Consider the following 18,596-nt stretch of genomic DNA (forward strand, 5'->3'; position numbering starts at 1 on the left):
CTACATCCCCAGACTCGGACCTAAAAGCTAGCGCTGAAAGCTCTAATGTGGGCCTGACAGCCCAGCATAGCTCACACACCCGTGATTCTGAGTTGCTTTTCCACCACTGTGCTCCCAGCAGCAATAAGTCCTGCCAGGACCAACGGGCATTGTGTATGCATTTGAGAAGCATGTGAGGACAAAAGACAGTATGTAATGGAGCCATGACAAGAAGGGCATGGCCAGGAGTAGCCAAGAAGGGCCTTGGCAGCCAAGTCCTCTACAGTTATAAGTCACTCAGCCATTTCTAGTCAGTGGGTGAGACTCCAGAGACATGAGCGGCATGTAAGGCCGGGTGGCGGGGCTGGAGAGGATGCAGGGTGACTTGGCTACAGTGCTGAGGGACACAGGGAACAGGAAATGAACACCTAGTCTCAGGGGCTAGGGCCTTCTGAGACTGCTCTCAAGTGATCTTAATAGCAATGAGCAAGCCTTCCCCAGGTCAGGCCCAAGGACCTGGCAAAGCCTTTCTCCGGTCTGTGTGTGAACGCTGCGTGTCCAGGATGGAGACCACAGATTCCTCGTTCAGATGTTTACTGCTCACTGAACTGCTCCCATAATGAGACCTCCCACTGAGACAAGCTAGCCCCACTCCTCTGTCCATAATCAACGCTCTTGTAAGTGCTGCTCCAGCAAAGAGAGGAAGGGCCACAGCTCCCGGCTTCTCTGTACCCCTCGTTTGCCCCATCAGGCTTCTAGGACCACGCCAGCCATGGTGAATGCAGTGGTTCTAGGCTCTAGCTTCATAATCATAGTCAATGAATACCTGTGTTTTATTTTCCCCTGAAGGGTTAGAACCCCCAAAACACACTCACCATGGCTCCTCTATAGTATGCTGTTGTAATTGTTCGGAATCGTTCCTGGCCCGCTGTGTCCCTAAAATTTGAAACAAAGAAAGGCAAGGTTTTAAGTTACCAGCCACACACGTCCCAGCAGATAAAATTTTGATCTGCCTGCAGTGCAGTGTAGCAGGGAAAAGAAGAACACACACAAAGACGGCACATTGTGCTTGAGAGCTGGAGGCAGCAGTGGCCACAGAACTCACCAAGACCCAGATGGAAAACTCGGACTTGTTGGTAAAAGCAACAATGAGAAAATACAAAGGTTCCACTAGGAACTGGGATGTGGGAGGAGACGGAGAATAGCTCTAAATTCTTGGACTCCCAGAGACAGCAATAACCTGTCTGTAAGTGCTACATGATGGGGCATTTTGCTTTCTTGACGAATGTGTGATTTCTGCACAGAGCAAACAAGTGAAAGACGACATGCATTCTGCTCAGCAGAGAAGAACAAAACATGCCTTTTCCAGAACATTCTCAGAGCACAGCCTGCAGTTAATTACACAGGAACCTGGAGTCCAACATCATTCTCCAAGTCTCTAAAGATGAAACACAAACATCTCAACATGACACAAGCTCTCAGCTATTCCTCCTTTCGAGCTGACAGCATGCTGCTGAAACACGCGCTCTGGGAAGGGAGCATGGCTCGACAGGAGGGCACCTGCCTAGCAAAGGGCTGTGTGAGGGGAGCATGGGTGGGCTTCACACGGACACACTCAAGAAATATGGACATTTCTAATTAAATCCACAGCTTCCATCCCACAGAAGCCAAATTTCCTTGATAATTGGGGGAAAGTCACTAGCTTTAAATTTACCATTTATAGCCGGAACTAATTCACTTCCTGTGATACTAAGATAAACTAAATTGTCCAATTTAATTGCAAGGAACAGAGAGATTTGTGGAAATATATTAAAAATCTAATATATAGTAAGCCCCACCAAGAGATAAAGGTTCAAAGGAAATACAACCAATTAGCAGCAAATATCTTAATATTTATATCTACTTTATAAAATACTTCTGAGCATGATGCCCCCACAGCCCAGAGTGAAGTGGATGATACATCATCTTTATGCTGCTTAGGAGAACGATGGCCTCGTCTCTGCCACTAAACAGCTCTCAGCCTTGGATGAGACTTAAGCAGCTGTTGAGACTCATACCAAACCCATATCTTGTTATTCTCTTCCTTATCGGCATTAGAAATGTGAGGAACTTATTTTGCGCTCAGCAACAAAGAAGAACAGAGAAACAGAAGTACCTTTGAGTGGATTAATCATTTTTCCTTGACTCAAATACATTACTGATATAGAAACAGCATACACACTCGAACATACACACACACACACACACACACACACACACACACACACAATGAAAAAAAAAACTAAGACTGAGTGTGTTTCCCTGGGTCCCATGATGGAACAAGGGGCGTGAGTAACAGTCGGTAATAGGTGACATTGTACGTAAGTAACAGTCAGTAACAGGTGACATTGTACTGCTTGCCAGTAGCGTCTGCAGTACACAGCAGTCTGTGGGACTGTGCCCTCGGCCTGTGATAGCAAATGTCTCCAGGTGGACAGTGCCAGAGGTGAGTTAAGTTACAGAACACCCATGTAGTATCTTTGGAGAGCTGCTTGAGGTCAGCATGGAGAGGAACCCCATATATATTTGGTATCAAAATGTTTAAATGTTTTTTTTTTTAATTTATGGTACCTATTTTCCCTTATTCTCCATTAATAAGCCCTACTTGATAAATTGTAAAGTATCAGAGATATAGAGGACCTCCAGTCTCATCAATCCAACTGATTTATTAATGAAAACAAAAGAAGAGCCTGAGAAGGTGTGATGGTTTGGAGAAGTTTCTCTTGAAGGCCACATCTAAAAGGCTTGGTGAATCTCTGGGGTCTGGGCCTGAAGGGAAGTCCTTAGGTCACTGGGAGCATGTCCTTCAAGTGGATTGTAGGGCCCTGGGCCCTTCCCTGTGCTCTGCCAAGCATTCATTCCCTGCCACTGCCATCCAGCCCCTCGTCAGAGACCCAAACCAATGGTCCCACCTAATCTAGGTCCAAATGTGAGCCAAAACAAAGCATCTCTCTTTATAAATGCAGTGTCCCATGTGTTCTGGGTTAGTGATGGACAGAGAGCAAGCCATTTCCCCAGAGTGGGAATGCTGTGGCTAGAAGCCAGGCCTAACTCTCAGTCCAGGGTCTGAGTCACAGCTGCAACTACAATGAAGAAGTGTGTGCCTTTGAGAGTCCGTTCTTCTTGTCCAGAGCTTAGACGAGGCAGGCTCTGGACCTCCTCCCCTCTGGTTTTCTGAAGAAAAGCTCTGAGGGACTGAAGAAAATCTCTAACGTCTTTAGTCACATTTTAACCCACTTCCAATCACAGCAGAAATTCCATGTGCCTTCATTTTTCTAACTTACCATATCTGAAGTTTAATTTTCTTTCCATCGAGTTCTATCGTTCTGATTTTAAAATCAATTCCTGCCAGAAAACAAAAAAGGATATGCTAAGTTTCTTAAATTCAATCCAAGTCTTATTAGGAAGGGAACAAAGATTTCTATTGAAAAAAAAAAAAAGCTCTCCAACGCACTGGAAAATGTGAGCTCGCAGAGGGTGTGAATGGCATGTTTCCTCTGAATACGGGCTGGAGAAAGGAATGCTAATCACTCGGCAAAGCATTCCCACACATGTGAAGTGCGGGATTACAGGCCTCATTATTTGGGCACAAATGGACCACATCCTGCAGAGTTACATAATTCAGAAGCACCAAGAACATAACATATTTTCTCCTTCCTGAAACACATACACACAATATTTTCATTCCTCATGCCCCTCAGCCTTTCCTGCAGAAGACTGCAGAGACTCTTCCAAACAGTTTTCTTCCCCTCCCTCCACTTTGTCAGAACCTGCACACTTAAGGAAAGTAAAAGAGAGGGAAACTCTGCCCACTTGATGTCAGGGAGAGAAAGCCTACTCTGTTTTACACAGTTAGCAGGGACTTCATATACATCCTCATCAACGCTCTCTGAGAGCTATGCCTAGAACTGAAATAGCTAGAATAGTTTTTTAGCCCTGGTCACATTTTGGAATTCCAGGAAGAAGAAGAACAAAAAAAAAAAAAAAAAAAAAAAAAACCTCCCTTGACTAGGCCTGCCTCCTCCTCAATCCTGAGACTCACTTAGCTGAGCAGTCTGTTAGCTGGTGATTCTCAAAGTTCCCTGGGTAATTTGAACCTGAATCCAAAGCCCAGCAAACCCAAAGGGTGACAGGGAAGGGAAAACCCGTTGGGATTTTGGAGCTTCAAAAGTTGGACGTCTCTTCACCTATCTATTCACAGACCACGTAAGTTCAAAACTTACTTAGGACTCTACCACACAGGGGCACAGAGTCCTTGTCTCAACAGAATGTTTTATCTTTGAGAAGCAGGCTTTATTTTGGTTTTTACTTTTGAGACAGGGTCTCATTAGCTAAAGCTGGCTTTAGACCACTGTGTAGTTGATGACTCTGAATTGACCTTTCTGCCTCTCTATCTTCCCAGTGCTGGAACTGCTCACCACCCCAGTTTATGCAGTGCTGGGGGACTGAGGACTTTCTACAGGCTAGATCAGCAACCCCAGGAATAAGGAAGGGCTTCTGTAGGGATCCGAGATACATACAGCTGGGCAGAAATAAATCCCCTCTTCTGGCCACTCAACTGTAGTGAGTTTCCACCACTCTTTTACCTTTCACACTGAACTCAGTTTCCAATACTTTTCAAGAACATTTATAAACTGTGTCCTATAAATGGTCTTGAACAGTAACTGCGGCATTTGGAATGCGGAGGGTATCACGCAGCCATGTATAATACTCCTTCACAGGGAGGTGGAAAGCACCCAAAAAGACTCTCCCAGCTCCAGCTTGCAGTAATGCATATGCATAAACCAACTGGATTTCACCCTCTTCCCTGTGTGGTACTTTTCCATGAGGCAGCCTTCTTAGCTTTCTGCATTTGGAAACACACAAAAATCCCACCCATGCTGATCTAACAAACCAGCCTCTTAATCATTTCTTTTTCTCACTAATGGCCCTGGACTGTGAGCAAGTACAATCTGACACCAGTGTTCCCAGGTTACAGGACTCATGTTTCTTCTCTATGGTAGTCGGCTTTGCAGGAGCAGTTGGAACTATAAGCAAAACTTAGTTCGGAACACGGGGAGTACTACCAGATCCCACAGCACCATGTCTGCCCTCTCTGGTTTCAGGTATCAACACCAGTTTTTATTGTCATCTGATTTGTCAAAATACCCCAAGTCTAGTATAACAATGACTCCATACAAATCCTCTTTGACCAGGCAAGGTGAATCAACAGGTAAGAAAGCACTTGTCAACCTGAGTTCAATCTGGGATCCCACAATGGAAGAACTAACTCCTTAAAGCTGTCCTTTGACTTCCATACGTGTATGTGTATGTGTGTGTGTGTGTGTGTGTGTGTGTGTGTGTGTGTGTGTGAGAGAGAGAGAGAGAGAGAGAGAGAGAGAGAGAGAGAGAGAGAAAGAGAGAGAGAGAGAGAGGGAGGGAGGGAAGGAGGGAGGGAGAGAGAGAGAGAAAAAGACATAATAAATTAAAACAAAACAAAAAAAAAATCCTTCTTCTACCCTTTATCTCTTTCTGGCCCTCACATAAAGAACAATGCCTAACATTCAGTAGGCATTCAATAAGTGTTTCCTAAAACTAACATTAAAATTTTAAAATTATTTTTAATTATGTGCATATGTGTGTGGGGTGTATAGTGTACATAAGCCAGAGGTGTTGAATCCTCTGGAGCTGGAGTTACCGCATTTGGGAGGCTGAGGCAGGTGAACCTCTATGAGTTCAAGGCCTTCAGAATGAGTTCCAGGAGAGCAAGGGCTGTATGTAGAGAGACCCTGTCTCACAAAAAAGCAACAACAAGAAAAGAAAAAGAAAAAGAAAAAAGAAAGAAAGAAAGAGAGAAAGAAAACAAAAGAAAAGAAAGGAAAGAACCCGGTCCTCTGGAAGAATCTGTGCCCCTAACTGGTGAGTCAGCTCTTTCAGAGAGCCACATCAGACATAAAACCGACTTGCAGGAGTGGCAAGGGACACTTCGGGACGGTAAGAAGTAGGACTTCAGATCTGCAAGTTCTGCTGAGTACCTCACAAAATCAGGAAGACATTACCCACCATGGAGGTGTGTGCTTCAAACTGGAAAGACAGTGGGATGTGCTTTGCCATGTTAACTCCAACCAAATGTGGTTTGAGAAGCCTCCATTCTCAGATGCTCCAATAGATAGGAAATGCATCTTAACTCAGAACTACGCTCACTTGGTGGTGCTTTATAAGGAACAATGGCCTCAGTCAATCCCATTAGCCAAGCTCTAGTCAAACCAGGTGCAAAATAAGGCAAGTGCCAAGTTGTAGTTAAATGTGCTTCTCCCTGTCTCAGCCTGATTGGTAACTGTTGTCCAGCCACATGGCACCTCCGGAGCATCACTGAGCCTGCGCTGTTCTGGGGGCTGCCTGACTCATGAATCATTCTGGGCTCATAAACACCATTACATTTAATTTGTTTCAAGCCTGTTTTTCTTTCTTTTCTTACATATGTATGACAACAAGCTATCTCCATAGCAGAATGTAAAGGTCAGAGGACAACTTCCTGGTGAATGGTAGTATTTGGAATTGCTTTAACTGCAGAGTATAGTTGATTAGCTAACATGGAAACAATCAGGACCTTTCATTATAAATGAAGGGTATTAATATTACTGACAAATGCACATATGTGTGTGCATCCGAAACACGCAGACGAGCATGCATGTTCTCATACTAGTTAGTGATGCAAAAATCTCTCCTCCTAAAAAAAGAAGATATTTATAATTAGCTTGACAATAATATCAGCAGTAACGTAGTAGATCACTTTAACATTTACTTTTCTGAGACAAAAGAGTCATTACAAATAAAATTGTATTGGTTAGGATACTTTCAACTGCAAGTAACAGGCTTCAGTTCAAACTAGCTTAGTGTAATCTCTTAACTCAGTGGAGACAGGTTCAGCCCCACCCACCCCCAGTACAGTGATCCCTGCTCTTTTCTCTGTGCCTTACTCATCTCTGTCTTTTTGGGAGGATCAAGTTTATCCTCTGACTGGTGTCAGCTCCTGACAACAAAAGCAAGATGAGAAGGAAATGGTCCAGCTTCCTGTCCCCTCTTGGGATGCCCTTGTCCCCATGGCTCTTCCTCCTCTCTTTTACCCTTCTTCTTTCTCCTCTGCAGACATGTTGTTACACTGTGTAAAGACATCCTTGTGTTATTCAAACTCTGGCTTCTCTGCCCCGAGAGCTGGTTGCAATCCTTTTAAGAATCTCCTGTCTTGATGTTGTGTTTTGCTCCCTAATTATCCCGATTGGTCAATAAAGCTAGCTGATCACCCAATGACTGAGCAGGGGATAGACCAGGATAGGATTTCGTCTCAGCTAGGGGAGGGTACAGGAAACACCATGAGAAAACAGTTGGAGCAAAGAAAGGCATAAAATGTAAGTATCTCAGGGATTTTAACTGAGAGGTAGCCAAAGTAGCTTAGAGGATTAAAATGAACTAATACCGCTCAGTTATTGTGCCTATAAAGCTGTAAATAAATATAATAGTACAATCTCAATTATTTGGGAGCTAGCAGATAAGAGAAAAACTGTAACATTTATAAAAAATGCCAATAACACCTCTATTTTTATTTTATGTGTATTCATGTATGGAGTGTAGTGTAGTGTGTGTGTGTGTGTGTGTGTGTGTGTGTGTGTGAGAGAGAGAGAGAGAGAGAGAGAGAGAGAGAGAGAGCGCAAAGATCAGAGTTCAACCTAAATACAGATCCTCTGGCATGATTCACCTTTTAGAAAAATATATTTATTTGATGAAGGTAGGGTGTGCCGCAGTGGGGACCAGAGGACTACTGTGGGATCCTGGTGACTACTTCCACTGTGGGAGTCCCAGAGACTGAACTCAGGTTGACAAGTTTTACAGTAAACAGTAAACAGCTTTATTCATCAAATCATCTCACCAGCCTCTCTCCCTGGTTTTGAGAAAAAGTTTCTTACTGGCCTGGAATTCGAGATGAAAGCTAGGCTGGCTGGCCAGGGAGCCCCAAAGTTCACCTTCCAAGCATCAGGAGTTCAACACTCAGATTTTTTTTAACATAGGCTTAAACTCAGGCCCTTGTACTTGGAACTTTACAAGTAAGTTCTCTCTCCAGCCCCCCATGTCTCATCCCTCAAGGACTTGTCAATAAAACATCATATTCTGGTGGGCTAAATTCTATTTCCAACAGTAATCACTGCCTAGGGACTTAACAAGATTGAACTAGTCTAAACTCAGCCCAAGACTCAGTAAGGCCCACCCTTGAGTTACTGAAGCTGAGTTACTTCCCCAGTACACTGGGCTACTAAAAATAGCTCAGGAATGGAAAGCCTAATTGGCATGGATCATATCTTTTTATAATATTCAAATATGTTTCATTAATGCAATTTCACATTGACATCTATGTAAACTGGGCAAGCCGTAACCAGAGTCACCTCACTTCATGCCACTGACCAAGGGCCAGCTGTACTTCTCTGACATTCGCTTCACCTACTGCCTCATCAAGAACCAGAAGATACGAAGGCAAGATATGAGCAATCCAAGAATATGACACATCCTCCGCTAAACTATTATGGTTCTCCAGCTCCTGGCTAGTCCTAATTCCCCAAATGACTAGCTGCAGAGAGGAGGAGGAGCTGCCACAAACGCTAGCATCAACAACCATAGTACAGGTCTTCATGAGGTGCATAGACACGTGTGCAGGCAGAACACCTTTACACTCAGATAAAATAAACATTTTGGAATGGAATAAAAATGAAGAGGGTTATTGCATCTCTTCAGAGCAGCTTTCTGAAGGAGTGAGCTGTGTCTGAGGTCAAAGGGCTCATCCTATTTCAGTAGACTCTTAAAGAGCATCAGCTTTTGGCAATGAATAGTATAACTATTGTGTTCAGAATGATAGCTTTATGTCATCCTGACTCATGAGCACTTCATATTCACCCATAGCAATACAGGGCTCACCCAGCTGGCAACCCAAACCAATATCTGCCTTGGGAGACCAGTGCCACAGCAGAGGCTGCACTACTCAGATATACACAGTTCGATTTTTCCTTTCTGGTAGTTTTAAAACAGACTTAGCTTCCCCATCAGTATTTATCTATTCCAACAGCACAGGAAACACACTGTAAGAAAACATTCCCAAGGGACTCAAGGCCATTTTCATTTTGACATTTTTTTTTTCTGAATGATTCTTATGAAAATGGCAGCTCACAACTGATTCGTGTTATTCACTATAAAAAGTTAGGAGAAGAAAAAGAACCACAGAATCACAGACCTGGAAAGAACCCTGGGGATTACAGGCTTATTCTCATGGCTAAGGAAACGGACCCACATCATAAAGACCCACACATGATGAATTAAAAATTAAAAGTTTGCCTTTTAAGATCACAACTACAGCAGGCTGTGATGCTTGCATGCTTTTAATCCCAGCACTCAGGAGGGAGAGGCAAGCAGATCCCTGTGAGTTAGAGGCCAGCCTGGTCTACACCGTGAGTTCCTGGTCAGCCAGAACTTACACAGAAGAACCCTGTCTTGAGAAAACAAAAAAGAAACAGACAAACAAAACAAACAAACAAAAAGGACTGCCCTAAGAGGCATGAACAAGAAGCCCAGCACTGTGGTGCCACCTCTTTCAATGGAATGGGAAAATACTGCAACAGCTGACATGCCCACCACCAGGAAAGAACACCAAGAATACACTCTTGTTACCTGAAGAGTGACTGCACTGAGGCACTTAGCTATGCAACACCTGTCAACACATCTGTCAACACACCTGTCAACACACCTGTCAACACACCTGTCAACACACCGGTCAACAGGGCTGAATTTAACAAAACATAACACTAACTGGAAAAAAGTTCAGAAATACAGTCAAACAATTATTACTGGCATTCTTTTAAAAGTCTGCTTCACTAGCATGTACATCCATGTGTAAAGTAGCATCACTTATACTTACAGCAATAAATAATTAAGATGTAAAGCATGGAGAGACAGTTCAGCAGTTAAGAGCGATGGTTGCTTTTCAGAGGACCTGGGGGTTCAATTCCTACCACCCACATGTCAGCTCACAACTGTCTATAATTCTAGACTCCGGCGGTTGAATGCTCTCTTCTGGCCACCATGAGTACAGATATAGAAGATGCACAGAAACATGTACAGGCAAAACACCGTGCACATAAAATAAGTAAAATAAAATAAAGCATAAAACATGCATGAGAATGGTTGGTAACAAATTAAGGATAACTATTACTTCTAGAAAAAAATTAAAGGAGTGAGATGCACAAGGGGTTGATTTTATTTTAACTTACTAATTTTTTAAAGATTTATTTATTTCATGTATGTGGATACACTGTCACTGTCTTCAGACACACCAGAAGAGAGCATCAGATCCCATTACAGATGGTTGTGAGCCACCATGTGGTTACTGGGAATTGAACTCAGAACCTCTAGAAGAGCAGCCAGTGCTCTTAACTGCTGAGCTATCTCTCAGCCCAAGATTTATCATTAAATTTTGGTTTGTGTGCACATGTGTGTCTCTGTGTGTGTGTGTGTCTGTGTGTGTGTGTGTGTGTGTGTGTGTGTGTGTACACTTATAAGCACGTCAGTGCAGGTGCTTATGGAGACCAGAGATGTTAGATTCCCCTGGGACTGGAGTTTGGAAAGTGAACTACCTGATATGGGTGCTGAGAATTGAACTCAGATCCTCTATGTGTTCTTACCACTGAGCCATCTCTCCAGCTCTATAATTCATTATTTTTAAAATCAAGTAATGGGTACACAGATATAGGAGTGTTTTGTATTAGCAATACTTTCATGTACATGTAAAAATTTTTAATTTATTTTTATTTATGTGTACGTGTGTGCTACCTGTGAAGGTATGTGCACAATTGTGTGGTTATGTGCACTTGTGTGTGGGTATTTACAGAGGCTGGAAGAGGGTGTCAGATCCCCTGGAGCTACAGTTACCAGCAGTTGTTATCTGCCCTATTAGGATGCTGGGAACTGAACTAGGGTCCTTCATATACACTAAAAAGCTTTTTTGAAAGCTGGGTATAGTGGGGCACACCACCTTTTATCCCAGAACTTAGGAGGCAGAGTTGAGCAGATCTCTGTGAATTTGAGGTCACATAGTGAGTTCCAGGACAGTCTGCTACATACTGAGATCTTGTCTCAGAAAACAAAAATAAACAAAACATGGTTCTTTAAAAGCAAATCCTATGGCTGGGGCAATGACTCGGAGGATAAAATGCTTACTAGTCAAGCAGGAGGACCTCAAATCCATGGCAAAAAAATAAAAAGTAAAAACAAAACATTGTATGTGGCACTTTTTGTCCAAAGTCCCAGCACTGTGGGGTCAGGGATGCCCTGGGATGGGTGTGGCCAAAGCAACACGCTCCAGGTTTGCTGAGACATATGTTTCAAAACAATAAAGTCAAAAGTGAAAACGGAACACACCTGATACTGGCATCTGACCTCTGACCCCCACACTAGTACATGCAAAACAGAAGGTGAGTAATGACAGTTTAACCCAAATATTAGTGGTTTGGAGAACAAATATGAAGGGAAATAGATATTCATTCATAACACTTAGGAACCAAAGCCAAGTTTTAGTAATGAAAGGAACTTAAAAAGATTTAGCTGCAGACAAGCAGGCCTACCATCCTTGTTCAATACAGAGGGCCTGTGAGCCTATGGGTGCATTGCTTCCCAGCCTTCCCAAAGCTATGCCCTTCAGTTCAGTTCTTTGTATTGTGACCACAACCATAAAATTATTTCCATTGCTACTTCATAACTGTAAATTTGCCACTGTCATGAATCATAATGCAAATATCTGTGTTTTCCAATGGTCTTAGGTGACCCCCATGAAAGGGCCATTCAACCCCCAAAGGGCTCAAGACATATAGGTTAAGAACTTCTGCTATAGTGAGTTGCCATGTTGGGTAGGGAACTGGACAAGTTAAAGGAGTCCTGATTTTTCTTTCAGTGAGAGAAGGAAGATGGCCCCCATGCCTTCCCCCAGGGCTGTGCTTACATCTCTGAGGAGAAAGCATGTTCTGGGAATATCTACACAGCACTGGACTTCCAGACACCAGAGAGGTGTGACGTAGAGTGTGTGCTCATTCACACTACTTCACAGAACACAGTTCTCAGAAAGCAGTGAGGCAGCTGGGGCCGGCTGGAGACATGGGTTTTACCAGAAACGAGGAGGAAATACTGAGCCTAGCCCAACCCACAGTTGTCGAACCTCAGAGGATAAAAGAACTTGGATGAAAAGAATGTGCCGCTTTTCATCCTGCAAATTAGAAATAATTTAACATGGAGAAAAGACAGAGTGGTAACCTCTTCCACACTGAAGTCAAACTAGTTGACAACTATGAACAGCCTAAGTACCTCCGACAAGAGACGAGGGGCCTCCCTGGGTGAGTGAGGTTGAAAGCAGGCTGAGTGTGGGAAAAACTGCTTTTAGCCTGGCCCTGGGAATGCTCTCTGGAAGGCAGCAGGCCAGTTCTCCTGACCTTCAGCATGAGCTGTGACTTGATGCATTCTGTACTGGGACACGGGGAAGCTGCTGCCAGAGTCCTGGAAGTGAGGAGCGGAGAGAGCAACTTCCACTGGAATCTAGGAGTCTGCTGTTGTCGTTCACATCTTGTTCTGTTTTATGATCTGGCCTTTGGGCTGCAGGCACTAGAACTGTAGTTGGAAAGTCCACTTTCTGGATCACTCACCCTTTCAACAAATGACGGCAATGGAGAATTTCATACTAGGTTTACTCAAAGTGCTGAACCTACATGGACTGTCTAGGCCCTTTGATGCACTTTAAGAGGCAGACATTTTGCATTGTGCTTTTTCAGTTAGAAAAGGAAAGATGTTCTCCAGTCTAAAAGCACACTTGATGGGACTGGAGAGATGACTCAACAGTTAAGAGCACTGGCTGCTCTTCCAGAGGTACTGAGTTCAATTCCCAGCAAGCACATGGTGGCTCACAACTATCTGATTCCCTCTTCTGGTGTGTCTCAAGACATCTACATTGTACTCACATACATAAAATAAATAAATAAATCTTAAAACAAAACCAAACAATCATCTCCTGGAACCCCAGACTATCTGCATATGAATTATGTAGTTTGTCCATTTACATTCCTGAACTATCCAAGAAATGAGGGTGGGGGAAAGCTTCTTAAGTGTTGAAATCTGCTTTAAAGAAATCTATAATACTCTATTTAAAAGTTGGCTTTTATTTATTTTTTTATTTTACATATATGGGTACCATCAGAAGCCAGAAGAGGATGTCAGATCCCCCAAAATTGTAGTTAAGGATGGTTATAAGCCACCATACAGGTCCTGGGAATGAAACTAGATTTTCTAAAGTATCAGCAACAAATGCTCTTTGGAGATGATGAACTATCTCCAGCCTCCTTGGTTCTGGTTTATGAATCAGAGTCTTACTATTTAGCCCAGGCTGGCTCAAGCTCACAATCCTCCAGCCCAGCCTCCCAGTGTCGGGACTCAAAGGACTTTTGTTACTAACAATTCAGACACAGTTCTTGCCAGGTAAACTCTCTGCCAGCCACATTTTGCCTATGCTTATGTGCCGTTCCAAACATGGAGAATAATGAAATTTCAGAGCTAGCTTCAAGATTTCTAATTAGTTACATAGGAAAAATGAGTCACAGCTTTAAAGTATTTTTCCAAAGGATAGAAAGAAAAAAAAACATGGAGAAATGTATTAAAAATAGAATTAAGAATGTTACTTAGATATTAAAGGGGTTGGTTACCGCAATTTTTTCTAAGTAAACAGTCTGTACGTTTTAAATGTATTGCCACCATAAAGTCAGAACTACTTCCTTTAAATACCTGTAGTGAAATTTACTATTTGTCTTCCAGCTTGAAGAAATGTAAATCTAATATTGAAGAAGGAAGCACTAAGTGTAACTTTAGATGAGACCTTAGAAGGCCACTGACAGCCATGTAGATTCATATTAGCTCAGTCAAAAACTGGAAGAGTTTTTAAGGAGTTGCACTGGCTGTTTCCCATCTCTCAGTTTTATTCTACGAAGAGGAAGTGGTGAACTAAGCCCCACTGGTGGTAGGAATGAACAGTGACACAAAACACCATTTCCTGCTCAAGAAGCTGCATGGCTCTGCACTATTTCAGAATCTTCTACTCACATCTTAATTCAGTGTAACTTGGCATCTGTACCCATTAGATCTGACTGCTATCTAACAAGAGACAGCAAACTCAGGAGTTAACTCTAGAACCCTTACTGGCTTTTAGCAAGAAGCATACATGACAGAATAGAAAGCACTGTGCTCAGCACTGTTTACTTTGTTTGGCAGTGTTGGGGTGGATCCCGGGCTGTGTAAATACTAAGCAAGCCTTGTACCACTGAACTGTCCTGAGCCCATATGCATGCTGTATTTTAAGAACTTCCTTTTATGTGCATGTGTTGTGGAGGACAGTGAAAGACTAGAAAAGCAACTGAACATCTAAGCAGGGCTAACAGGCCATCCCTGTGGGAGCTCGGAAGACAGTGGTGCTGAGAGCCATGGAGAAGATGAAGACCTGGCTGCAGACAGCAGTGTTAGCAGCCAGTCTACAGACCATTCTTGGGAGATCTTGACAAAGAACGTGGCTGCTTTTTGTCCTTGTCCTGAGAATCTGCCGAGTTCGGGACTAATTTTGTTGGCAGAGATTTCAAGACAGCCTAATATTGACTCTGTCTTGTGGTTATTCGTGATTATTCTAGTGCAGATCTATAGTGAAAAAGAACAAGCCAAGCAAAAAGAAATAAAAATACAGTTTGAGGAGAAAATAAAATATCAAGCAACTTAGTGTTGGAGCCAAGTCTTATGCTCAAAGATATGAGAAGTTTAGAGAAAGGCCTCGTGTTAAATAGAATAACGGAAGTGCTGCACTCAGGGTGAGATGCCATTCCTAGTACCAACTCTGTCTTACTTTCCCTTGCTGTGCAGAAACTCCATGGCCAAGGCAAGTTAATAGAAGACAATGTATTAAGGGTTTAAAACTCAGAAAGTGAGTAGATCATCATCATGGAGGGGAGCACGGCAATAGGCAGGCACAACCCTGAAGCAGCAGCTCAGAGCTTACGCCCTGACCCATACGCACAAAGCACAGAAATGCCTCGAATGGCATGGGCTTGTATAACCTCAATGCCTCACCCCGGTGTCTCCCAATCCTTCCCAAACAGTTCTATCAACTGGGAACCATCCAAATATCTGTGCCTATTGAGAATGGAAGCCATTCTTATTTACATCATCAAAGCCTGCGTGAGTTTATATGTACCACATGTGTGCAGGTACCCATGGAGGACAGAGGGCATCAGAATTTTATGTGACTGTGAGGTGCCTGATACAAGTGCTAGGAACCAACCATGGGTCCTCTGCAAGGGCAGTGCTTGCTTTTAACAACTGAGCAATATCTCCAGTGCCCAAACTTTTAAATAATGCCTGTATTTTAGAATTTCAAAGGTCTTTAAACCATAACATTAAAACATAATGACCTAATTAACCCTTAAAATGTTTGGGGGAGATGAAGGGAAAGTAAACCAAATGGTAACTATCTTCGTCAAGACACAGAAACAGCAAATGAACCATGACAATAGCTACAGCACAGGTAACGTTTGCAGAAACATTCAGGTATCACTGAGTGTGCTAAATCCAATTAAGGAGGTAGCAGAGTGTACCCAGCATGCAGCTCACCACTTGAGGACGACTAAGCAATTGCAATCCTTGCAATTTCAAACTGAGATGAAGGAGATGCAAAGATGGTTCAGTCACTAATGTGCTTGTCCTGCAAACACAGGTCTGAGTTCAAGTCTTGGAACCCATGCAAAAAGCTGAGTGTGACAGTGCTTGCTTGTGATTCCAGTGATGGGGAAGCACAGACAGGAAGGTCCCTGCCTAGTCCTACCAGCCGGCTCCAGGCCTTATACGCTGTCTCAGGAAACAACATGGTAGCTTCTGAGCAAAGACAGCAGAGTTGGCCTTTGGCCTTCACACACACATAGCACTGGAGCAGTAACTCAGAGCTTAATCCTGATTCCCAAGCACAAGGCAGAGAGAGCTAACCAGGAATGACATGGGCTTTGGATCTTGTACCTGCACATACATACACATACACCTCACACACATATGAACATACACATATGTACATAAGCTCACAAGTACACACACACACACACACACACACACACACACACACGAAATGTGCCTAGAAGTGACAATGAGTTTGATATTATTAACAGAGGATTTTACAGATTTTCTGTTAATGGTCTTTAATCTCTGTTCACAAAGTGTCAAATATGAGAAAGACTCTTTCTGAAAAATTAAAGTTCAGAAGGCTCTCAGACTACCATTTTTCTCCCAGTCAGTGATAAATTCATGGCCATCTCAAGAATTAAACTTCTCCAAAATGAACCCAGCTGCATGTCCTCTGCTTCACCTACTGCTGCCAAAAAAGCTGCCTCTGCAGTAGGAAACCCCTGTGGTGTGAGTGAGTGAGTCACCAGTCCCTGTAAATCTGGAGTTGTCCAGTCTGTACTTGACAATTCCATCGGGTTTTTTCACTTAGGGGTGAAGGGAAAACTGTAGTCACCAAAAATTGATTTTAAAAACAAAGAGCAATTCCTCATTTTATACATTATTGTATGAGGGAAAAAAAAAAAAAAAAACTAGATTGCCAAATCACTGAAGTTAATTCAGGGAAAAATGAAAACTGTATTACACACACACACACACACACACACACACACAGACACACAGACATACATACAGACACACACACACACACACACACACACACACACATGCTCACGTACACACACAAGCTGTGAGACATGGAGTGGACCTCTTGGACACTGTACTACCCATTCACTTAGAAATGAGTAAAAGCTCAGAAGAAAGGCTAAAAAGTAACACAACTAAGTCACAATATGACACCGTGTAAGAACCAAAACCAAAAAATAGCTGAGTTCCCTCTCAGACTAAATTCTTTAAACAGGAACTACAAAAGACTTTAGCAATAATTTGATTATTTTCTAGGAAAATTCCCAGTCAGTTTGTTTGGAAGAATTTCAGGTTATATAGCACAATCTGTAAAACGTATAATTCACCTCATCCAGTTAATACAAATCAACAAGTTGGGGAGGAAGGCCTGTACAAATCATGGAGGCAGAAAGAGGAATCTAAAGACTCTCTCCTGTAAGCGCACACTGCTTCTTGCCAGCTACCTTCTCTGCAGAAACTAGAGGCTGTGGATCAAGCCAAGGCCAGGGCTACAGAAGCTTAGTCAGATCAAGCAGCCCCGCCCACCGTAGCCCCGCCCACCGCACCTCGGACAGCAGGTGGGTAACTGGAACACAGGATGGATAACAATGTTAAAGCAAAAAGATGGCATATGTGACAGTAAATAAGACAAAACTGAGAAGAGACTTTTGTTACAGAGGACATGCTTCCCAAGGCAATGGGGTGGAGAGGGGATCAGAAGGCAAATGAAGGGGGAGGGGGATAGGAGAGGGGCGGGGTAAAGGGATTAACATCTCAAATGTAAATACAGAGTATCTAACAAAAAAAGAAAATTAAAAAAAAAGACAAAACTAGCAGAAATGGCACAGACATAATATTATTGTTCTAGTAAGAAATGAATAGCCACTACTGATTACATCATTCTGACTTGTAAGCACAAATCCCTGTGACCCAATAATTTAAAACTCACAACAGTTTTATGTTTTGAGTCCGAACTGTCTCTTGCGGGCAAATCTCTTACCACACAGTCCCAGGCTTGTAGGCAGGTCCCGGAAGGCCACGGACCTGGCTAGTGGAAGTAGTTCACTAGGAAGGTCATACTCACTTGGGAGTCTCTGGTTGGCCACAATGCGAGGCATAAAAGGCTCGGGATAGCATTCATGCCTTTGCTGCCATGGTTGACTAAGACCCTCTGAAACCATGAACCAAAATACATCATTCCTCCTTTAAGCTGTCAAGGATCTGGTCACAACCATGTAAAAGTAATTAACACATTTTATACTCCATGTGCCCAATGATGGCTACTTACGTATGTAGTCAATCCCCGCATTAAGATGAATAACACATTTTCTAACCTTACAAGCACTAAAGGATTCTGTAAAAATTTCTTCCCTGGTTTATTCTTTAAAGAAAAAGAGGGAGGAGGAAGAGAGGGAAGAGAAAAAGGAGTAAGAGAAGGAGGAGAGGGAGGAAGAAGAAAAAAAGAGTTTATAATAAAGCAATTAGCTTGGTAAATCTAAAATCTTTAAGTTGCGGACCTAGGGTTGTGGGTCTGGTCCGCAGTGATGGGGTGATGGGGATGAATACACATCTTCTTCCCCTTCCTTGGTTCACCCAGCCTTTGCCTCCAGCTTTAAGAACACAGAGAAGGAGAAACAACTATATTTAAAGTATAGAATGTGGGCGTTGTCGACACATGCTACAGCAGATTTTGCATTTAATCCGTATTTCCGTATTTCTCTGCTGCAAGATTCCAGTATGCAAACAAGAGAAGAGTGGGAAAGGAGGAGAGATTGTGCAATGTTCTCACGAGAGGCCCTTTATAATGCATC

At 42.9% G+C, this 18,596-nt stretch overlaps 1 protein-coding gene across 1 annotated transcript in view; it reads right to left on the minus strand.

Annotated features, from left to right (window-relative positions):
* Positions 1-18,596, minus strand: part of RAB8B (RAB8B, member RAS oncogene family) — a 67,193-nt gene that overhangs the window by 14,813 nt on the left and 33,784 nt on the right. The window contains exons 2-3 of the mRNA XM_080934141.1: positions 3,303-3,363; positions 855-915 (exon numbers count right to left, since the gene is read on the minus strand). Of these exons, the coding sequence (XP_080790267.1) occupies positions 855-915; positions 3,303-3,363 (122 nt within the window). The remainder of the gene's footprint in view (positions 1-854; positions 916-3,302; positions 3,364-18,596) is intronic.

Source organism: Micromys minutus (genome assembly GCF_963924665.1).
Source record: "Micromys minutus genome assembly, chromosome: 21".
NCBI classification, from domain to species: domain Eukaryota; kingdom Metazoa; phylum Chordata; class Mammalia; order Rodentia; family Muridae; genus Micromys; species Micromys minutus.